At 40.0% G+C, this 24,675-nt stretch overlaps 2 protein-coding genes across 16 annotated transcripts in view; one reads left to right on the forward strand and one right to left on the reverse strand.

Moving 5' to 3' along the window:
• The window catches only part of LOC110840689 (uncharacterized), a 43,582-nt gene that overhangs the window by 4,241 nt on the left and 14,666 nt on the right, over positions 1 to 24,675 (reverse strand). For 4 of the 15 annotated variants that reach the window (XM_087350039.1, XM_087350037.1, XM_087350041.1 and 1 more), the window contains 3 exons: positions 22,128 to 22,317; positions 21,461 to 21,590; positions 14,449 to 15,120 (listed from right to left, as the gene is read on the reverse strand). In XM_087350039.1, the coding sequence (XP_087206165.1) occupies positions 21,480 to 21,590; positions 22,128 to 22,317 (301 nt within the window). In that variant the 3' untranslated portion in view covers positions 14,449 to 15,120; positions 21,461 to 21,479. The other 11 variants (XM_022085904.2, XM_022085908.2, XM_022085906.2 and 8 more) reach the window with 11 other exon arrangements.
• LOC147873611 (uncharacterized) lies at positions 7,547 to 12,880 on the forward strand. The gene is made up of 2 exons (XM_087350036.1): positions 7,547 to 7,817; positions 8,726 to 12,880. The coding sequence occupies exon 2, from the start codon at positions 8,742 to 8,744 to the stop codon at positions 10,467 to 10,469; it is 1,728 nt and encodes a 575-aa protein (XP_087206162.1). The 5' UTR covers positions 7,547 to 7,817; positions 8,726 to 8,741; the 3' UTR covers positions 10,470 to 12,880.

Below are 24,675 nucleotides of genomic sequence, written 5' to 3' on the forward strand. Positions count from 1 at the left end.
AGCCTACATAAAAGTAGGAGGCTCATGACAAAATCAAGAGCAGATTAAAATCAGAGAATGCTTGCTATGATTCAGTTCAAAATATTTTGTCTTCCCATCTCATTTCAAAAAATCTAAAGGTTAAAATGTACAAATAAATAATTTTGCCAGTTATGCTGTATGGATGCAAAACTTGGTCTCTCACTCAGCGGGAGGAAAATAGATTGAGGGTCTTTGAGAACAATGTTTTGAGGCGGACCTAAAAATGATGAAGATAGATCATGGAGGACGTTGCATATTGATGAGCTTCATGGCATGTACTTGTCACCTAATATTGTTAGGGTGATTAAATTGAGGGGAACAAAATGCACACGTGCCTACCACATTTGGATGAGGAATATAGAACAAATGACATTGACCAATGAGAAGCGCCAATTACCAGGACCTAGGTCACCTTGCGCTTTCTTAGAAATTTTGTAAAAGGTGTGAAGGAGCTGCAAGCCGAATCTGTGTCACTTGGGGCCATTGTTCGTCAGGATGTGCAGTTGGGGTGAGTAAGAAAATGTTATTTGTTCTATGGTGACAAGCGAGGAGGAACTGGATATGGTTCGGAGAAGGGGATAGGAAAGTGTGTATCAAAATTTGTTTAATTATATTGTAGGGTAGCATGTGGTGTTTGATTTTTAACGATCAAAAGTGCTACTCCCCCACCCAGTGGCTCCCGTCCTATCAGTCCAGCCAAGAGGGTTAACCTGTGGCAAAACACTAGGCATTAGTGGGAGGATAACGTTAAGATGGACCTTTGGGAGATATGAATCGATGGAGCGAAGTGAATGCATCTAGCTCAGGATCGAGTCTAGTGGCGAGCTTTTGTGAAGATGGAGATGAACTTTTGTGTTCAATGAAGACAAGCTGAGAATACAATAAACTTTTCAAAAACTTTCCTGCACCTCAGAGTGAGTAATCTACATGAAATGAATGTCAACAAGAATGTAGTGGCCTACTCCAGTTTGGACTTTATTTTCATTGAAGAAAATATTCGTTATGTTATTTTCCAAATGTCACAAGAATGAATTGTTTAATTCAAGATATAACATGATATCAATTCAAAGTTATGTTTCTTTCAAATTTTCACTAATTATCAAAGTATAACCTCAACATTCCAGCCTTCACACACTACAATGTTTAACACAGCATTACATAGCCTACTTTGAACCATAAGAAGCGAAATTAGATATCAGGTTCTCGTGGAGATAAATAAAGAAGTTTGCTATCTTCTGGAGTATTGTGTTATGTAGTCTGGTAGAAATTCACTGCAGTTTCTGGGTTGTTGCGCTGTGTAGTCTGGTCGATGTCAACCAACGTTTCGGAGGTCATACTGCCTCCGTCATCAGGGCGATGAGTATGAATATTTCCGTCTTCTGGTTTGTTGCGCTGTGTAGTCTGGTCGATGTCAACCAACGTTTCAGAGGTCATACTGCCTCCGTCATCAGGGCGATGAGTATGAAGATTTCTGTCTTCTGGGTTGTTGCGTTGTGTAGTCTGGTCGATGTCAACCAACGTTTCAGAGGTCATACTGCCTCCGTCATCAGGGCGATGAGTATGAAGAATTCTATCTTCTGGGTTGTTGCGCTGTGTAGTCTGGTCGATGTTTACCAACGTTTCAGAGGTCATACTGCCTCCGTCATCAGGGCGATGAGTATGAAGATTTCTATCTTCTGGGTTGTTGCGCTGTGTAGTCTGGTCGATGTTTACCAACGTTTCGGAGGTCATACTGCCTCCGTCATCAGGGCGATGAGTATGAAGATTTCTGTCTTCTGGGTTGTTGCGCTGTGTAGTCAAGACGATGTTTACCAACGTTTCGGAGGTCATACTGCCTCCGTCATCAGGGCGATGAGTATGAAGATTTCTGTCTTCTGGGTTGTTGCGCTGTGTAGTCTGGTCGATGTTTACCAACGTTTCGGAGGTCATACTGCCTCCGTTATCAGAGTATGAAGATTTCTGTCTTCTGGGTTGTTGCGCTGTGTAGTCTGGTCGATGTTAACCAATGTTTCAGAGGTCATACTGCCTCCGTCATCAGGGCGATGAGTATGAAGATTTCTGTCTTCTGGGTTCTTGCGCTGTGTAGTCTGGTCGATGTTTACCAATGTTTCAGAGGTCATACTGCCTCCGTCATCAGGGCGATGAGTATGAATATTTCTGTCTTCTGGGTTGTTGCGCTGTGTAGTCTGGTCGATTATTACCAACGTTTCGGAGGTCATACTGCCTCCGTCATCAGGGCGATGAGTATGAAGATTTCTGTCTTCTGGGTTCTTGCGCTGTGTAGTCTGGTCGATGTTTACCAACGTTTCAGAACTCATACTGCCTCCGTCATCAGGGCGATGAGTATGAAGATTTCTGTCTTCTGGGTTCTTGCGCTGTGTAGTCTGGTCGATGTTTACCAACGTTTCGGAGGTCATACCGCCTCCGTCATCAGGGCGATGAGTATGAATATTTCTGTCTTCTGGGTTGTTGCGCTGTGTAGTCTGGTCGATGTTTACCAACGATTCAGAACTCATACTGCCTCCGTCATCAGGGCGATGAGTATGAAGATTTCTGTCTTCTGGGTTGTTGCGCTGTGTAGTCTGGTCGATGTTTACCAACGTTTCGGAGGTCATACCGCCTCCGTCATCAGGGCGATGAGTATGAAGATTTCTGTCTTCTGGGTTCTTGCGCTGTGTAGTCTGGTCGATGTTTACCAACGTTTCAGAACTCATACTGCCTCCGTCATCAGGGCGATGAGTATGAAGATTTCTGTCTTCTGGGTTCTTGCGCTGTGTAGTCTGGTCGATGTTTACCAACGTTTCGGAGGTCATACCGCCTCCGTCATCAGGGCGATGAGTATGAAGATTTCTGTCTTCTGGGTTGTTGCGCTGTGTAGTCTGGTCGATGTTTACCAACGATTCAGAACTCATACTGCCTCCGTCATCAGGGCGATGAGTATGAAGATTTCTGTCTTCTGGGTTGTTGCGCTGTGTAGTCTGGTTGATGTTAACCAACGTTTCAGAGGTCATACCGCCTCCGTCATCAGGGCGATGAGTATGAAGATTTCTGTCTTCTGGGTTGTTGCGCTATGTAGTCTGGTCGATGTTTACCAACGTTTCGGAGGTCATACCGCCTCCGTCATCAGGGCGATGAGTATGAAGATTTCTGTCTTCTGGGTTCTTGCGCTGTGTAGTCTGGTCGATGTTTACCAACGATTCAGAACTCATACTGCCTCCGTCATCAGGGCGATGAGTATGAAGATTTCTGTCTTCTGGGTTGTTGCGCTATGTAGTCTGGTCGATGTTTACCAACGATTCAGAACTCATACCGCCTCCGTCATCAGGGCGATGAGTATGAAGATTTCTGTCTTCTGGGTTCTTGCGCTGTGTAGTCTGGTCGATGTTTACCAACGATTCAGAACTCATACTGCCTCCGTCATCAGGGCGGTGAGTATGAAGATTTCTGTCTTCTGGGTTGTTGCGCTATGTAGTCTGGTCGATGTTTACCAACGTTTCGGAGGTCATACCGCCTCCGTCATCAGGGCGATGAGTATGAAGATTTCTGTCTTCTGGGTTCTTGCGCTGTGTAGTCTGGTCGATGTTTACCAACGATTCAGAACTCATACTGCCTCCGTCATCAGGGCGATGAGTATGAAGATTTCTGTCTTCTGGGTTGTTGCGCTGTGTAGTCTGGTCGATGTTTACCAACGTTTCGGAGGTCATACCGCCTCCGTCATCAGAGTATGAAGATTTCTGTCTTCTGGGTTGTTGCGCTGTGTAGTCTGGTCGATGTTTACCAATGTTTCAGAGGTCATACTGCCTCCGTCATCAGGGCGATGAGTATGAATATTTCTGTCTTCTGGGTTGTTGCGCTGTGTAGTCTGGTCGATTATTACCAACGTTTCGGATGTCATACTGCCTCCGTCATCAGGGCGATGAGTATGAAGATTTCTGTCTTCTGGGTTCTTGCGCTGTGTAGTCTGGTCGATGTTAACCAATGTTTCAGAGGTCATACTGCCTCCGTCATCAGGGCGATGAGTATGAAGATTTCTGTCTTCTGGGTTGTTGCGCTGTGTAGTCTGGTCGATGTTTACCAACGTTTCGGAGGTCATACTGCCTCCGTCATCAGGGCGATGAGTATGAAGATTTCTGTCTTCTGGGTTGTTGCGCTGTTTAGCCTGGTCGATGTTAACCAACGTTTCAGAGGTCATACTGCCTCCATCATCAGGGCGATGAGTATGTAGATTTCTGTCTTCTGGGTTGTTGCGCTGTTTAGTCTGATCGATGTTTACCAACGTTTCAGAGGTCATACTGCCTCCGTCATCAGGGCGATGAGTATGACGATTTCTGTCTTCTGGGTTCTTGCGCTGTGTAGTCTGGTCGTTGTTTACCAACGTTTCAGAGGTCATACTGCCTCCGTCATCAGGGCGATTCTTAGTATGAAGATTTCTATCTTCTGGGTTGTTGCGCTGTGTAGTCTGGTCGATGTTTACCAACGTTTCGGAGGTCAGACTGCCTCTGTCATGAGAGCGATGAGTATGAAGATTTCTGTCTTCTGGGTTGTTGCGCTGTGTAGTCTGGTCGATGTTAACCAACGTTTCAGAGGTCATACTACCTCCATCATCAGGGCGATCGCGATCTTCATACTCACCGCTCTGAAAACCTCAAATCTTTAATTAGCAAATGTTAATACGGTGTTTAAAAACAGATCAGAGTGTAATCATTTTGTAAATGAATAAGTTTTAATCGTATGATTTACTAATCACGACAGTTTAAATTATATTGGGAAACTCTTAGAATTGTTTTATTAAAACAATAGTAAAAATGAGGAGCTAAACAGGTTTGAATGAAATTCAAAAATAACGAAAACTTTTTACATGCAAACTTAATTATATTTACACAACTTGTGAGTTTTGCTCAAATTTTGTTTTCATGTTAGTTTTTATCACTGTTACCAGAAATATTCATTGGCGCCACCTATCATCCTGCTTATGAAAACAAAATCTGCAATGGCATTTGGCCCTGTCACTTGCTGCTAAACAATGGACTTCAATTTCGGTCGTGCCCTTTCTTTGCGATAGTACAACAACAGGGTTTACATGAAGTGATCAAATTATGTACGTATTATTTCGATCAGTAATTTATGTATATATATTTGTATATTACATCTCCACAGTGACATTTTCAGTGAATATATTTTAATAGTTTTTACTTGTATCGTATATTTTATAAAAATCAACTGTAAATAAAAGGTATTATTCCACGCAAGTATTTTTATTATTATTAGACGGCTTGTTACCAAATATAATTACAAAACATCATATTTAATTGAGTCATTACAGTAGCCATAAAAAATTGCGCACTTCAAGGTCACATCAAAATGTTACAACACCGCGACATAAGAAATAGAGCCCACGGAAGTGAAGACAGTTCGTAACTTGCAGCGTAGCAAAACTAGTAATGCTGTAATCGTGACTCAGGGCTACTGAGTAGGAGAGATAAACTCCTTCTGGGGTACGGAATTTGATAACGCCCACCCAAATACTTCTGCTTTATATTAGAAGGTCTTGAAACGAGCAATGGGTAAGTTGTGGTTTTCCTCAGGGCCTCCGGGTTGAGATAATGCCTGGAATTTGGCAATAACTGCTACCTTCCACATATTTCTAATTCATTTTTCTCTGATCATCGTATAATTCAATGTTATACAGGACTTTTTTCGTACACAGTACCACTTAGGACATTTTCTAGTCACAAAAACAATTAAAAATTCTATTGAAACAGATCCTTTCTACACCTCACTTGAATGAAAATGTCGATTATAGTCTCAATCCTGAAGATGGCGGTTATACGTTCCTTCGTACAAGGTCACGTGGAGTCTCAACGAAGAACACCGTGATCGACCAATTATATTTCTACTTTCTGTGTCGAGCAGGAACTAAAACTGCCTAAGTGTATCGTGTACTGTAAATAGTTTTATCAATTGATCAAGAGATTAGATCTCATCTTCCTAAATCCCCTGACAAAGTGGCGGACGACAATAAGAGTTCCATTTTTGTAATGGAGTCCAGCGTTTTGGACTTGATACATTACGGAATATCAATACGAGGTGCGATCGGAAGGTTTCCAGACTGCGCGTATAAAAACTCGTACACTTACCTCAGGTATTAAATTCATCCATCACCCTCGAAGTAGTTCCCCTGGGAGTGAACACAACGATCCCAGCGCCGCTGCCAAGCCTGGAAGCATCCCTGGAAATCTTTCTTTGTCAGCCTGTCAAGCACCATCTGCGATTCTGCCTGAATCTCTTGCCAAAGACTCGCCAAAACGGCTACGGAAACCTATGAAATGCTAAAGCAAGCATTTGGGGAGTCCGCAATGGGTCGTGCACAAACTTTTGTGTGGCATTCACGTTTTAAAAATGGCCGAACCTCTGTCGATGATGACGAGCGTTCTGGACGACCATCTTCGAGCACAACGCCCGAAAATGTTACGAAGATTCGGCAGGCCATTCACGAAGATCGACGTCGTACCATCAACGACTTGCGCGACATTGTTGGGATAGGCTACGGGACCTGTCAGCTGATTCTAAAGGAAGAACTCCACATGCGACGCATCATGACAACGCGCCAGCGCACACCGCCCTCAAAGTTCGGCAGTTTTTGGCCTCAAACACCATGGCCGTCATCCCGCACCCTCCTTATTCGCCGTGTGACTTCTTCCTCTTCCCAAAGATGAAAATTCAGCTAAAGGGAAGGAGATTTGAGACGATAGAAGAGATTCAGGCAGAATCGCAGATGGTGCTTGACAGGCTGACAAAGAAAGATTTCCAGGGATGCTTCCAGGCTTGGCAGCGGCACTGGGATCGTTGTGTTCACTCCCAGGGGAACTACTTCGAGGGTGATGGATGAATTTAATACCTGAGATAAGTGTACGGGTTTTTATACGCGCAGTCTGGAAACCTTCCGATCGCACCTCGTATATGCAGTCCGAGTCTAATGGAAACTAATGCTGTTTTTAGATATTATCATTTTGTTTTATTTGTTAGTGTATCAATGCTCTGTCAAAATCGTGTAGTGTCAAGACAAGAAGTAAATTTTGACACCAAGTCATCAGCTGATGCGGACATGAGAAAAAGCTGTCGTTGCAAATTTTTATGCAGAGAGAGAGAGAGAGAGAGAAGATTCCCACGGAAACCGAGGCAGTTCGCTTGTCCTTGGTGCAAACCTCCAGCGGAACAGTCATAACCACACTCGCAACATGTCGCAGTCTGGCCTTCAGCAACAGCATGACAAAGCCTCAGCAGTTTTGCCAATCTTACAAGAAAAGTATTACAATATTTCCTTCACTTTTCAAACCTCCTTCGTACATAAACTTAACAGTAAACCGTAAAACTGCAGACAAAGACAGAACTTGAATCAATACACAATTACGTGTCTACATGTGATCACCAGTGCGCTGAAAGGTTATGTTTTTCTTTTATTCCGATACGCTGATAGCCCTTCTAAAAGCCAGGTAATGGTTTTAATGTTCCCTGGATGCAGGTACTGCGCGGTGGCGCACTAGAAGCAGGTCTCACTTGAACTTCAAAAGATCTGCCGTTCATACGCTAGCAACTTCGTATTTGAAAGTCATAAAGCGGATAGAAGGAAAACGTTACGACAAATACAGTTCATTCGCACTGCAGAATCAAGAACACGCGTTGAAGACGCAGAAGAATACATGTCTGGAGGCTCAAAGTAGCAGGCGGGACAGTGAAACGAAAAGATCACGGAATTGCTTCTTCAATCTGCTCTGCTCAATATTATCAAGTATTAGGTGTGTAAAAATATATATGTTACGATATAATGTAATAATATAATACATATACATAAAAGTATGATGTTTATCAACGTCTTTGATACTCGTAACTGGCTAAGTTCTCGTAAGTTAATGACGCTAGATGGCAGAAAGATCTATTTTATAATTCGTGCTTCCATTGGGTGGCTTTTAAAAGTCCCACCTAAAGATGAAAGGCAATTGCATAACGGAAAAGGAGAAAGAGAGTTAGGCGTAAAGACAAGAAAGAACTAACTCCGCGTAGGATTTAAACGAGCATTTTCCATTACGTCCTCTTTTTTACAAGTTTAGGCTCATTAGACTTGTTTTGAGGTTATAAAATCCGTTCAATACGTCACATTTTTGGTCTCCAAAATCCCGTTTTCCCGAGCATCGACAGTCTTTGACCTGTTACAGAATTATTTAAATCTACTATAATTTTTATCTTATCATATACTACACTCACACTTCCATGATATTTAATTTATCTTCTGATATACTAATGTTGCGTAATTCCAAAATGTTGTTAAGAACAAAAAGACAATTTCTTCACTTCTATTCTACTAGTAAACTTTAACATTATTGTAACATAATTTAACCCAAAGCTGTATATATATGTATATATAACAGTATTTAAAATAAATATGTCCATGATTGGTACATTTACACTTACAAAAAAATTCTAAAATTTGGTTTTGTCCTAAATGGACTGATGAACTTGTAATTCCTTCACAAATATTAAACAGAATTAATAGCTGCTTGCTCAGTACTTAGAACCAGTAAGTGTAGAGAAGTATAATAAGTTACAACGTAACAAAATGTAATACTACAAACATCGCAATACGATTTGCAAAGCTGCAACAACTTTTGGGAGTGAGAAATATAAAAAAATGTATTTTATCTACCAGAGACGAACCGGCCGTCATGTTGGTTCCAGCGATGCTAGCGCTCTTGCAGTGTGCGACGAACGAGTGTGAGCAGAATCAACTGGTGTCGAGTGTCGCTGGCATCGCCCAGCGGAACTTCAACCCCGAACAGACGCTGCTGATCTCCAGCACAGGAGAAGACCACGTGGATCTCCTCCTGGGCTGCATCGGCGCAATGTCAAAGTGGACCGTCCGCGTTGTGCGCCCGGACATCGCGCCGGAGGAGACAAATCACGAGGATCAAAACACGATCGGCAGTTACGTCATTCTTGCGCGAGATCTAGAGGCCTTGGAGGAACAGAGACAAGAACTGGCGGACAGGATGGCGTGGAGAAACCAGGCGAGATTTCTGGTAGTGGTGACAGGAAGAGTGGACGACCCTGCGATGTTGGCACTGAACATCGTGCAGGAGATGTGGAACAGCGCCAGGGTATTGCAGGTTGTCGTGCTGGTGCAGAATCAGCTGTACACCTGGTTTCCGTACCAGCAAAGTTCAACATCGAAGGAAATCGTCCGGTTGGATGAACATTCGACGTTGTTCCCAGACAAGACGCTGTCCAGCCGACACGGCTGCGAGCTGACTGTAGGCACCACACCGGTGAAGGCCCACGTCATGGAGAGTGGCAATAATTCATTCTGGGGTCTAGAGATCGAGTACCTACGTCTACTGCAGCGAGCCCTCAACTTTACAGTGACGTACAAAACGCCGGCTCCAGGAAGCAGCCATGACAGGCACATCAAACTGGTGACTGATCTGCACGTGGGTCTGGTTGACGTGATACTGGGGGACTTCCCCTTGCATCAGTTCATAGCGCAATATGCCGACCCCACGATCCCATACCTGGACAGCAATCTCAAGTGGTTTGTGCCTTGCGCCAGGCCGGCGTCTCGCACGCAAAGCGTCTTACGACTCTTCTCGACGTCCGTCTGGACTGCCTTGGGCGGAGTAATGTTACTGGCGACTTTGTGCACCTGGTTGCTGGGGAGACGCGTCCGGCATCCTCCGAGCCTCTGGAGCGTGCTTCATGACGTATGGGCCCTGGCGCTCGGCGTGTCCGTTCCTCAGTTACCACGTGACTCTCGCCTCCGTGCGCTGTTCGCTTTCCTCGTCTGGTATTTTCTCGCTATCAGCACCGTTTTCCAGACTCTGTTCACCAGCGTGTTGGTCGATCCTGGCCTGAACAAGCAGATCTCGACGTACGAAGAACTCCAGCATTCCGGACTGAAGTACTGCACCCATCCGGACATAGAGCTCCTTATCAAGGCGTCGGGTCTGTACCTCGAGGACATAAAGCTTCAGAAAGACAAGACTCTTAACCACACCGAATGCATCAGACGCGTGTTACTGGGGGACGACATGGCTACAGTCACCTTCTCTTACCTCACTGAATACTTTGCTCTGGCGGAACTGGGGACAAGAAGCAAGATATGTTCCCTGGACGAGGATATCTTCCAGTTGAGGTACACGATGTATGTGACAAAGGGCAGTTCTCTGTTGGACAAGTTCAACATGGTTATCAGTCACATGCTGGAGGCTGGCGTGATGCAGAGGCTTTGGCTGGACGTGAAGGAGTCAGTACGCAAGATCGGGCTGCGAGAAGCATCTGAGGAAGAAACGTACTTCATCCTGTCGCTGTCACACTTGCAGCTGGTCTTCTATATGCTAGTGATCGGAAATGCCGCGAGCTTTGTCGTGTTCCTGGTCGAATGCCTGATCCGCTCTTAAGCGTGTAAATTGTATTGAAGATTTCTGTCGTCTGCGTTGTTGCCCTGATGATGGAGGCAGTATGACCTCTGAAACGTTGGTAAACGTCGACCAGACTACACAGCGCAACAACCCAGAAGACAGAAATCTTCATACTCATCGCTGTGAAAACCTCAAATTGTATTCATTGTCGACAATTACACTTTTTTTCCCGAAGAAATGGCCGCTAAGAATGAAATTTTATTTTCGTCTCACCAAAATTCTGAAATTAGCATAAGAACCATGACGATAAACGAAGGCCTGTAATTTGACAGAAATAATTCAGGCGTAATCAAACTGGCATTAACTAATCGCTGTGGCTGCTGTTACTCTAGAAACAACATTTCTTCAACGGTTCATGAAATGAATCACTGTATTATCCGAGGGGAAACAAAAATTGCTGTCTACATTTTTTTCACCGAGGTGAAGTCAGCTTTCCACGTGTAACTACGAGACATCTACATAGTGCACTCCACTAATACAGGAAAACGTTTCACGCAAAGTCAGGAACAGAATGCTGTAATGTTTACATTCAACTTGATGAAAAAATTGAATAATAATATAATTTTTAATTCTGAATCTAGTTTGAACCATTTGACTAAATGCATTAATTTCCCTGACGATGACCTCTTGAGGTCGAAACGCGTATGTCAATAGTGCAGTGGTCTAGGCAACACGGTGTTTTCCTCCGTGGCATCCCAACAATTACTCCATTCACACACAGAAGAAGGCAATGGCAAACCACTTCTGGATCATCTGCCCAGAACGTATATGAACAGGTCCCAGTCCGAGAAAAGGATGGAAGGATCCTGTTCATATGGGCCTGTCGTCAGACAGAACACTAAATAATAATAAAATAGTGTTAATAGTTGTTGGTTTCTTTACTCTATAGAAAATAATTCAAACGCACACATGAAGCTATTCGGACTATTTGGTCTCGGAATTATGAAGTTCACTTATTACATTTACACGCTCAAAAGAGCGACTTCTTCCAGCTTCATTTCAAATGGGACGGCGGTCAAAGGATTTGTAATGAACGTGTTGAACATTCTTAAAGCTTATATTTTCTCGATATAATACCGTTATTCGTGTTCACTCCTTTGCTGCTGTGTTCAATATTCTCGAATTTTTATTCACCTCGATATAATAAAGTCTTTGTATTCACTCTTTATTGCTGTTATAGTGAAGAAAACAAATGGCTTAGGACAAGACGAAATGCACATACCGCCTTCACTTCGCGTGTATATAAACAGACTACAAGGTTTCAATGTTTTTATTTTTTTTTTTTTTTTTGGGTTTTAATTCATAATTATTATATCCGTTTTCTATTAGAATTTGTTTTATTATATTACATTCAATTTATTTGTTTATTGTAGTTATGGGATATGTATTTTTTCTGTTTATTAAGTAATTGATAGCCATTTGTTTATGTTCATTTGGATGGCATGAAGAGGCGTTAATTATGGTGCTTGTATTTGTGGGTTTCCTGTATATTTTGAATTCGAAATTATTTGTGTTACGCATTATAGTTAAAATCTAAATAGTTTAATTTGTTATTTTGTTCTGTTTCTAATGTGAATTGTATATTTTGGTTTATATTGTTAAATTCATTTAAAACATTTTTTATTTTTGTATTTTTTGTGTCAAAAATCATAAGTATATCATCTACATATCTGCTGTAATATTTTATTTGGTTTTTGTTTAGTATATTTATAATATAATTATGTTCAAGGTATTGTAAGAATATTTCAGATAGTATGCTTGATGTAGGTGCCCCCATTGGTAATCCGGTTTCTTGTTTCCAATATTCATTGTTGAATTGGAAATAGTTTTGGTTAATGATAATATTAGTTATATTCGTAATTTCGTTTATTAGATCCATATTTATATTTTGTCTAACTAGAATATCTCTTACAATATCCTGTAGCATAGTTGTGGGAATGTTTGTATACATATTATTTATATCAAATGAGCAAATTTGTATATTTTTATTATTATTAAAATTTAATTTTTGGATTTCGTTTATTAATTTAATGGAATTTATTATATTAAACGTATTTGGTAGATTACAATATTCTTTTAAAATGTTTGCTATTTTTATTGATATTTTGTATGCTGGGACGGATGTCCAATTTATTAGTGGTCTAATAGAATATGGATTCTTGTGTAGTTTAATTTGTCCTGTGATAATTGGTGCAGTAGCACTATGGTTAGAGTATTGCGTTTTAGGGGGGTTAAAAATGTTATTACATTTTTGGGTTATTTTTTGTATTTCCTTTTGGTATTTTAATGTTGGGTTTTGTGTTAATTGTGTGAATGAATTTTTATTTATAAATTGAGTAATGTATTTTTGGTATTGTTCTATAGATAGTATTATAATGGTTTTACCTTTATCTGCCTGTGTAATTGTTAATTTATTATGTTGTAATTTTTGTTTAATACTTTTTATTCTTTTCCATTCATTGATATGTGTTTCATTATATTGATCGTTCCTTTTTTGTTTTGTTTAAGTAGGTGTTCAATTTTATTAGCTACTATGTCGTATATGGTCTTGTTTTTGTATAGGAATTAAATTTATAGCAAGTTTCTGCTTCTAGTGCTAAATTTATGATCCATGTTTTTTGTTTGTAATGTAGGTTATATTTTAAACCTTTATTTAGTAAATTATATTCGTTTTGTGTGAATTGGATATTAGTTAAATTTTTTATGCAATATGCGAAAGGGTGTGGTGGTTCGTTTTGTTGAAATTTGTTATTATATTTGTTTCTTATTTTGTCTCGTAATATTTTTATTTTATTATTTTGTTTTTGATATAATTTTGTCAATTCAGTTTTTAATTTTTGTGTTATTTCATTTTCTATGACTATCCATACATCCTTCCATATATTTGCGGCTTCTAAATGTTTTTTATAAGTTAATATGTTTAATTGATTTTTATTTTTATATAATTGTTTAATTTCTGATTTTATATATAATGTTCCTGCTTTTTGTTGTATTATCGGTATATTTGGATTATTTCCTTGTATTTTTATTTTTGCATAGTTTGGTGTTATTTTTGCCTTTAAACATATTTTGTTAAATCTAATATTTGCGTTGCACTTTAGTACGCTTTCGTTTCAAATTTAAAAATTGATATACGCAATTTATTTGACTGTTATTCAATTTATATCTTAATTGCGTCATGTTAAGATATAAACTCATTAATTTTGTCTTTCAGTTATTCCATCTTTTTGTTCCTGAAATGTCTGCTAGTTTCTTGCCATACTTTGTTCACATTATCTCCATTTATTTGGCTCTGATAATGTAACCACTGCAATTTGCATGTATTGTAAGTCCATGTCATCACGGCGTGGCACGTCCTGAGGTTTTGAATGGAGAAGACGACCTCCAGGTAGCTGCGAATATATCGAATAAGCAGTAGCGGACAGTCGAGAAGGGGTGGTCTTCTAAAATATTACACAGGGCCTTGTACTGGGATGGATTATTTGGAACAAATATATATCCAATAGTTCATTTCTTTATATTAGGATGGATGCCAGGCTAATCACTAGGCAAACAAAGCTCCTGTCTGAGGCAATGAAATTCTGGTGGTAAAAAAGTGAATATAAAATAAAGATAGGTTTGGGATGAGAATATAACAAGAGTCTAAAACCAGAAAGATAAAAATTGAAGGAAAGAAGAAATGTGTGTTCATGTTCCCAGTCTTGTAGTATACCACAAACAATACTCGGTACTGTACACAAGGAACTGACATGTGTGCAGTGAAGATGACAGTGTGACCATTTTGGCGATTTAAAGACAGACTGAAGACATTTAAATGGGGGAAGGAGCTATAAGGCTAAAGGTTCATCTAGGTTATAAAATACCCTTGCACCAGTCCTGTGCACTGAAGGGACAAAGCAGGGCCTTACTCAAGATCATAGTCACATTCTCAGAAGTTAAAATTAAGTAGACCTAGTAGTGATCTTCATCATCATACTTTCATTGACTAGGAGAATCGCCAGTTCTGGCCTATAATTTGTTACGTCTCCTTCCATCTCTTGTTCTCGTGTGTCATCTGCCAGATGGGCAGTAGTTATAATGCTTGTAATAGAATGTGAGTTTTGAAGCTTATCAGTAGCAAAGAGTTCACTCTGGCTGTGTTATGAACACCACACATACATAAATCAGTGGTGGGGCTGCCACCTCTCTGCTTTTGAGATTACAGAATGTTTGTTTGGGTCATCTTCCCCAGACATGCTGCATTGACCACTGTTGTCAAGTCATATCCACCTGATGTGGGTTACATTTAGCTTCCCCTCATCTCTTACCAGCTAGCTAGCTGTTCAATGACAATACAATGACGATAGAAGAGATTCAGGCAGAATCGCAGATGGTGCTTGACAGACTGACAAAAAAAGATTTCCAGGGATGCTTCCAGGCTTGGCAGCGGTGCTGGGATCTTTGTGTTCACTCCCAAGGGAACTACTTCGAGGGTGATGGATGAATATAATACCTGAGATAAGTGTACGGGTTTTTATAGGCGCAGTCTTGAAACTTTCCGATCGCACCTCGTAAGTCCTGACATGGAGTTGGTCACGGCCAGGACATTTGTGGCTTCTGACGCCATGCCCTTGCTCATCTGAAGATCAATCTGAAAATAATGTAACTTCTTAACTACTGAGCATCAAGTTTTAGAATATGCCGTTTACTGTGTCAGCTGATTGTGCTGTATTAAATAGGCTATGGTGCCAGTAATAAGGCGGTTTGTCACTGGCTTCTTAACCGGGATCCCCGCGCTTCTTTGCCAGGTTAGCCAACGTGGAATTTGCAATAAACAAAGTGGAACTTTATTTTTCACTGTCATTATCAATCTACCACTGCTGCATAATTACTCGTGTGGAATCTGGGGGGTGAAAAACAGCCCTGTAAGTGGCTGGAGTTCCACAGAGACATATTATCATCCTGTCGCAAGTATAACTACATCTCGCTCAATTCTGTTCACCAACATTACAAATGGGAAGTTTAGGTGATAGATATGTTGGTTGCCTGTCTACCTAATACAGTCATGATAATAATATCTTTATACTCTGATGAAACGGAGAGGCATGAAATATGTCCAGTATTTCCATTATTTAGCCTCATCAATAACAGTAACTTATAACGTCGGTAAGTTCAACATTGTACTTGTAAACACATTTCAACATGCGACATTTTCATACATCAGAATGTTCACGAGACAACGTTGTTCCTTTTCATCGCTGCCCCCCACCCAAGATAACATAATCAGACACAGATAGCAGCACTGTTAGTCAGGCCAGGATTTGTTGGCCATGCACTAAGAGACACGACTGTATATAATAAATGGCATACTTCACAAGAATTTATATCTGATGAGGCTCTTCTACTTAGTTTGCTCAGATTTGTTTCATTACCACATGAACATTAATTACTGCACTACGTAGCCCTACACAAAGGCTCAGATCTTGACCACTTGAGCACATTTGTAATCGGCTCTAAGGTTATTCAATTCACAGACGTGAGTTCAGATTCTCTGTGATGTTATGTCCTGTGTAGGTAGCAGTATTCTGACACGCTGACCTCCCTAGTTTATAAAGCCTTGTATCGACTGCGCGCGGCTGCCTCGCGCACCTGTTTGTGCGCGGCAAACTCGTTTGTCCGCTCATTGTGCTCGTGGTTACCAGCATCGAGCGCGGCAGCCGTGTTCGGCTGTGATCGACACTGTTCGTCGGTTCTCGCAAGATCACCATGAATACAGCACGTGCAGCGGCTGCCTTTATGTTGATGTTCAACATTATGGAAAAAAATAAGAAACCGAAACGAAAAGTGAGTTGGTGGATTAAGAAATTGTATCGTCAGCGAATGCAATATGGAAATAGACTTATGCGAGATATGACAGTTGAATTAGTGGAGGATACAATTAAAAATTTCACTCAAATGTCATTATCGAATTTCGAACACATAACCTCATTGATCGAGCCAAGAGTGAAAAAAATGGACACCCAATTTCGAGAAGCGATTACTGCGAGGGAGAGGTTGGTTATTACTTTGAGATTCTTAGCCACAGGAGACTCCTATACAAGCTTGCAATACCTTTTCCGAGTGTCCAAACAAAGTATATCAAGAATAGTGCCCGAAGTTTGCGATGCTATCATCGACGCCCTGAAAGAATGTTAAAATAAGAATGTCAAAATAAAACATCAGATTTTCAGATTAGTGTGTATTTATTTTTCAATGTATTGGCAAGAATTAATCACTCACTCAATTAGTGGCATTTAACAGAATGCTTTTATTCAATGTTTGAAGAAAAATATCCAATCACTTCCTCAAGATTTGTGGTTCCAACAGCTTCGTTTGCCTGATTTTCTTCTTCGGTTAGATAGGTAGTAGCTAATGACGTTGTTTGTACAGAAGCTGGAGATGAAGTTGCAGTTGGAGTCCTTATTACACTCTCTGATCTTCCAGACTGACTGTAATTTTGGGTGTAATTCCCAATATCAGCTTCGAAAATAACATTATTAATAGCACGCTTCACTTGTGATAAGGTGCTTGGGTCATATTTTCTTAGCTCGTTAGCGATATATTGGCCATATGTAAAATAAGGGTCTGTCGGTGTGGTTACACTGGACTTGAGGATATCAAACGCTTCCAGTAGCATTGTTTGATTTTCTTTAGCTTCGGCGCTGGCAGACTTAGGATCTGTGCGGGTCCTTTTACGTCGAGGTGCTTCTGGTGTTCTAGAAGATGTTATTCCTTCAACAGCAAGCTCTTCATTTTGATATTCGAACCCCGAGGTTTCGGCGCAATGTGATGTTCCAGGCTCCTGAAAAGAATCCCAGATCTAAAATATATATATTTTTTTACAGGTTCCAAGTTCAGAAGAAGAATGGCTAGCTATTGCACAAGAATTTGAGAAAAAGTGGGACTTCCCACATGCTATAGGTGCTATGGACGGAAAACACGTTATGTTGCAAGCACCTATGAACTCTGGCACAGAATATTATAACTACAAACATTTTTTCAGCAGTCTTATTTGCTCTCGTTGATGCAGACTACAATTTTCTCTATGTTGATGTAGGCTGTCAAGGCAGAATATCTGACGGCGGTGTCTTCAAAAAAACTCAATTATTTAAAAAACTAGAAGAAAAAGCATTGAAAATTCCGCCACCAACAATACTTCAAGTACCATATGCAGTTGAACTTCCCTACTATATCTTGGGTGATACAGCATTCGCATTAAATGAATATACTCTGAAACCATTTGAAGGAAACCCTGACAGAGGTTCTATTGAAAGAGTGTTTCATTATAGACTATCAAGAGAACGTAGAGTGGTCGAAAATGCTTTTGGTATTCTAAGTTCTGTTTTTAGAGTTTTAAGAAAACCAATATTATTAGAACCGGAAAAAGCCAAAAAGATTGTTATGGCTACTTTGTACTTACATAACTTTTTGAGAAAAAAACAAAGTTCACGTGCACTTTACACTCCCGGAGGTAGTCTCGATACGGAGAACAATGGACAAGTAATTCCATGTCGATGGAGAAATGATAAAAAAGCATCATCACTCCAACCACTTCGAGTTACTGCGCGAAGAGCAGGAAACAATGCCAAGGAAAACGTTTGCAACTTGCAAGACATTTTGTTACAAACGGAGAAATTCCTTGGCAATATAATTATTAACCCTAACATTACCAAGAAATGTTGTGTAAAGTGGATTACCAAGGGTGGGTAAAAATTGCCCACCAATTTGTGGCAATAAAAAGGATGGGCAATTTTTCCCAACCTTAGTAATGCTAGGATTAGAAATATTGTAATGAAAATACTTACATCAGGCAAAGTATCTACAGTATTGTTTGGAGTATTTTTATCGGCCATAAAGTCGAACTCATTGAATGCGAACCACTTGGATACGTAAACAGTACCTGCAGCTGAAAATAAACAAAAAATTATTAGTGTATTAGCATAATTACAGATAATACGAGTGGTATACTACAAATTTAATAAATATGTACGTACCAGAACCAGTTAGGTGAGACTTCTTAATTCTGGACTTCTCTCTTCTGTATGAAGCCAATAAAGTTGTCATCTTCTTTTTTAAATCCTGAAATGGAATTTTCATTTGGTCACCTATGTCCTTCCAGGCGTCCTCGCGTTTACTTTTGTTATGGCAATTCACAATTTTAGAATTCCACAACACCTCTTTAGATTTATAAATCTGTATGAGAGCTATACACTTCTCATTCTCCATGTTGCTACAACGGAACGCCACAAGACTGTCTCAACTAAAAGGGCACAGCACAGTGAAATCCCTTTGCTGCGGGACAAAGAACCGCTCAGATTTGGCTCGACGCGCGCCAAGTTCGAGCGCAGCATTGTTCGTTCTGCCACGCGTGGCAACATGGTATCGACTTTGCGAGGCAAAGCAATGAACACTGCCTCGCGAGGCAGCCGTGTGCAGTCGATACAAGGCTTAACAGTGATACTTCTTGATAGTGTCTGCCAGAATATCTATTAAGTTGGTCATCGTGTATGTCAAAATCAATTGTGATAATCCCAAATAGTTTTGCCTGCATGTAGAGTGGATTGTTTAGAAGCACAAAACTTGAAATATTAAAGTCAGCAACTACTGCTCAAGCAGGAGGTACTACAATATTACGTCCCCAGTTTATAAAATATCGTTAATTTTATTTTGAATAATGTGTAACTGCCACAGCAGTTAAAGGAGTCCAAAAGTCTACGACTAACAAGTTACATATAACACTCACTGAATTTGAAAGTAGTTAGTTATAAGTGTTTAAATGAAATATACATTAATTTGCATATAAGTAAACATTTATCTGATGCGTTTCCAATTCAGTATTGTTTGAAACAAGGAAATGCTTTACCAGCATGAAGTGGTGTCGTATTGAGTGAGGCACATCTATTTTTGGCCTGTGACATTGCTCTGTCACTTTATAGATTGGATCCAACTCATGGGCATTTTCTATTGTAACTTATAGATATGAATAACAACATGCACTGTTTCTGCTGCTGCAGTGTACTGAAGGAGACTCCCTATGGAAATGCAGCTGCTAACCGCCCCACTGTCCAGTCCCCCTATGACGAGTGACTGCGGTGCACTGATATGGTACGGGGAGGAATGTTCTGAGAATAGGCCATCCCTGTGCCACATTGTCCACCATTCCACACTGGCCACCGTGGTTGTGAACCTGGTCCCCCACGGTGACAAGTGGAAAACTAACCATAGAACCTCATCATGCCCGAACCGCCTGTGTCATTCTGCTTCTCCATGACAGTACTGCTTCTGGGAATAAATTGAAGCTGGCCAAATATGACTAATACGTGCTTGCAGTTTTAACCCATTAATGTAACATTTACAAAGTTAAATAATTGTCATTACTGCTGTATATTATTGTGACAATCAAGTGATGACACCTGAAGTTATAACAATCTGTTTGATAAAACAATAACCATTAATATTGTAACTATTGAATGACAACATATGATAAATTAATGCAGCCAATATATTATCACTTACTGATCTTTGGTGCTGCTAAGAGGTTTTTCTGCCACGGGCCTAATTAGGTATCAGTCGTGGCGCGACATACGAGCATACCCGCAAAATGACTTACAAAGACATTAAGTAAATTCACTTGTAATGGAAATTATTTAATATGTTGTTTATAAGATAGAAAGTTAAATTCTGTTGAAACTTGGACATAAAAACATATCTTCATTGTAAAACTTATACTAGAGCCATAACAGTTAAAACATCAAGTCTCTATTGCATTGGGGTCTCAATAGTAAATATGTTACATAGAAGTCCCCCAGTGAACCAGACTCCAAGACAGCTCAGTTTAATCCACTTTATCAACAACACTTGTCATCCACTCCAAGACTCTTCCTCTAAATGCAGGCGGAGAACGCGTCGATATATGGAGGATGGCTGCGAATTGGGCATGGTGCTACTAATTCTTCTTAAGACAGGTTACAGAGGGTCAATTATCCAACTAACCAAGCATACTATCAGCTTCTCAAAATGACTATGCTTCATGGGGTTCAATATTTCTTGCTCATCTTCAACTCTATTTTTAATTGGCTTCCTTAAAACAATTCTATATGCATTTAGAATATGGCAAAAGGAATTAAGCTTAGCGAATATCCTAAGGGGAAAAACTAATCATGAAGTCCTAATCTTGTGTTCAAGCTGCATCCTCTCTGCAGCCCAAGGCTAAGTAATCTCCCTGCCCCCTCTAACTCATTCCCAAATTTGATATTCCTGATCTGGAGCATAATTAAATTTAAATAAATAGTTTTGGGATTTACCAACAAAAACCATGCGTGCAGACTGAATCTTTCTCTTATCCATCACATACACAAAGGGAATCTTCAGTGCCTTAGAATGTTATGTCATGCAATTCCTCACAGTCTCGTGTCAGCCACCTCTGAGGCGCTTTATATGAAAATGTATCCCTGCAGCTCTGTACGCTCCACATTAAGAAATTAGAAGCCAGTATAGAGTCTTGTTCATTTACAAATTATTGAGGTACCCTGGTTTAGTATATTCACAGATGTGCATGCTATTTTTTGAAATGTTCTGTTACTCCATGTTAAAGTCTTCAAATTCATATGTATTTCCAGAGTAGATAACTCGTGTTATTGTTATCTTGTCTCTAGATCATCATGACCATGATTACTTTAACAGTAACCGCTGTTCACGCCCATAAGCCTTCTCATAAATATGGCAGAATAAATCTTTAATCTCATGTCATGCGTCACAGCATTGCATCACTCATATATTACCTAAGGACTAAGGAATAAGGACAGCTGCAGCACTGTTAATTTCTATAAGACTTTCATGGGAATACACCCCTCAGCTTCCAACACCTTTTCCAGATCTAATAGGATCAACGGAAGTAAACCGTGCTGTTATGCACCACGTACTAAAATGTGAAACAGAATACTTTTACTGACCTCATAATTGTTGTCACACTTATTCGACCGAATGTCTGGAGTATGAAAGGACACTTCCATGCTGCAAGTCTCTTCCGCTTGATTTGTAGTGCCAACTGGTAGCGGGTGCGACATCTCCCAACGCAAGTCCCTTTAGGTTAAAGCACAAATGTTAGTGCTCTGGAACACAATGTTGATTGCAGAGTAATAGTCTGACAAGGCAGAAGTGAGAACAACTCGGGATAAAAGACCCTTCAGTCATCGAGAAGGTCCAAGGACTTTAAAATGCCAACTTCTGATTTGATATAAAGTTTGGACTGTAGTTTAAGTTACTTGTCAATACTGCATTTACTGGGAGAGACACTGGAGGACATCTAAACATGCCTTCAAGGTTTCAAGGAAGTTGTTGAAAATTTTATGGCATATACTGAGAGGGTCATTTTTGAAAATCTTTATGCAGTCTTCCTAAACCTTTTACTTTGGTCTTACTATCTATGTACTGACAGTATTAGGTCTATGATATTTATTATACACAAGTTATTCTTCTTGCAATGTAAATTACACTTCTTATTTACTGAAATATTAAAGTAAGGAAATCATTGACAAACACTGACAGTTCCCTGTGCTTGATTTTATTTGAACACTGCATGGACAAAGCACAGTCCACAACCAAAACATGCGTAAATACCTTACTATTATATGATAACACAGATGGGGTAAGATTTACATTGAAGAATGGATGCCTCCTAATATCCCGTGTACCGTTTTCATCACCACCCAGCCATATTTCTGGATTCTTCTCTAGAAGTTTCCAGTCAAGGTCTGCCGCATCGAATGAGAACCGTGTTGGAGTATCTGCTGCGTTGCACAAAATTTTACTGTAAAAGACAGGTCCATTGCATTTGTCATTAAAACATAGTTAATAAACATGCTTTAGGAACTAATGTTTCTATGCCTGTGAATTTCTGTAAACTTCTTCGTTGTGTGTAAACTGAATGGAGATCTCTGATGTATGTCATGCAAGAGATAAGGAAAATGGTCCATTTTAAAGATATCAAAATATTTTACTTGTAAGCTTTTGGAGCCTTTACCTCTACTTGCCCTCACATTTCATTGATGTCCTGCACAACTCTGCTTTCTTAACGGCTGTGCTTGCAACCTGTTTAACTCCCGAGTTTTAATCTACTTTGTGCATGTCCCAACCCAGGTTTTTTTAGTTATTTGCTACTGCCTGCAGCAGGAGAACAAAATTTAATTCTATAAAGTTTTACAAAATGTTATATATAATAGAGAAAGAAAATAATTTATAGTTGTTTTTTTTTTGAAGTTTTTACTTGAATTTTACAATTGTGATACATTTCCTTACAGGGGTGTACACAAAGTGCTACATTGCAGTTTACACACTTATATCTGGTTTCCTTGTTTTTGCTGTCTCCTCTTTCGGTCCTTCAACGGACCACACATTCTCTTGAAGGCCCCTTCTTACTTGCAGGAAGTGTCTTTCAACAAGCCTCATCGGTGGTGGATGAGATGATGGTCGCCCCCACCCCCTTCTACTTGGGATTTGCGCACTTGCAAATTGCTCCAGCATCTGTTGAATTAGATTCAATCTGAACTCCTTCAGAGAAATGTTAGACCCCTCAACATCTTCATGGTGATGTAAGCATTTCTGACTTTTTTGTTGTTGTTTGTTTGTCATCAGTCTTTCGACTGGTTTGATGTGGTCCTCCATTTTCGCCTATCTTGCACCAATCTCTTCATTTCCACAAATATTTTACAGCCCACATCCTCAAAAATGTGTCACATATTCCAATCTTTGTCTCCCCCTACAATTTTTCCCTTCAACTGTTTCTTCCATTACCAAATTAACCAATCCTGGGTGCTTCAGAATGTGTCCCACCATCCTATCTCTTCTTCTTGTAAGATCCTGTCTAACACCAGCTCATTTCATGATATCCAAAATGTGGAAGAATAGCTTCTTGTACCACTCGATACATTTTCTTCCAGACTCGATGAAGCTTAGCTGCATATCAGCAATGTTGACTACTCCCATATTAGCATTGTAATCCATCTGTCTTGGTTTTAGAGTCTGTCTGTCTGTCATGCTTATTTACAGCAACCATTTCATGTCCATTAATGGTTAAGTGTGTAATCTTCTCTCTTATCACACCAGCGAACAAACAGCAATTCATCTACGTGGCGAACTTCGGTCTCCCCTTTTTTCAGGTTGTGCACAAAATGTTCTGGCAGGCCTTTCCTATTTTTTCTTACTGTGCCACACACATTTGTTCCTTTTTCATGAAGTTTCTCCAAAAGAGACATGTACCAGTTGTCAATGAACAACTTATGGCCTTTATCAAAGTAGGGGTTCATTAGTGTCATAACATCTCTTCCTGACATACCAATACCGTGCTTTAGCTCTTCAAAATCAATTTGTTTTCTCCCCCAACATATGTGATAAAATTTAGTACACAGCCTGTTTCACAGTCAGCTAGCACAAATAGTTTTACACCAAACCTTGATCTTTTTGATGGTATGTATTGTTGGACTGGCAAACGTCCCTTGAAAAGCACCAAAGTCTCATTTATTGCCAGATTTTCGAATGGTACCATTACTCGATTGTGTTGCATAAAGACAGCTGTTGTAGGTCTAATTTTGTGTAGTCTGTCTCCAGGTATCATTGTGATGTTATCATTAAAATGTAACATTCTTAGTAGCGTTTGATATCTGTTACGGGACATCACACTTCCACATGACCTGTCCATCTCATTCTTCTTGATCCCTGACAATATTGGGGGTACACATTTTTAAGCCCATCATTATGCAGTTTTTTGTCTGCTGATGGGATACTAAAATGTACTTAGTTTTTTTCTGAATTTACTTCTAGCCTCACCTGTCTAGTGGCCTCTAGTAAAACTTCTGCGTTCCTCTTTATTGTATTTATATCGTCCCCCAATAAATTAACATCATCAGCATATGCCAATAGCTGATGTGTCGCATTCAACTGCAAACCCTCCTGCCTATCTTTCACATTCTTGATGGCATATTCTAGCGCAAAGTTAAAGAGCAAGAGAGACAAAGCATCTCCTTGTTTTAGACCATTCCTGATGAAGAATGTCTCACATACATATTTACCTACTCGAATTTTGCTACAGGTTTCATTTAATCACATTTTTAATAGACTCACTAGCTTCTTTGGTATACCAAATTCAATAAGAGTATTATATAGCACTTTT

This window comes from Zootermopsis nevadensis, unplaced genomic scaffold (genome assembly GCF_977971745.1).
Source record: "Zootermopsis nevadensis isolate Lab colony 2312 unplaced genomic scaffold, Znev_1.0 Znev_ptg000017l, whole genome shotgun sequence".
NCBI lineage: Eukaryota > Metazoa > Arthropoda > Insecta > Blattodea > Termopsidae > Zootermopsis > Zootermopsis nevadensis.

Coding starts and splice junctions, on each gene's coding strand:
- LOC147873611 (XM_087350036.1), top strand. CDS start 8,742: ATGTTGGTTCCAGCGATGCTAGCGCTCTTGCAGTGTGCGACGAACGAG.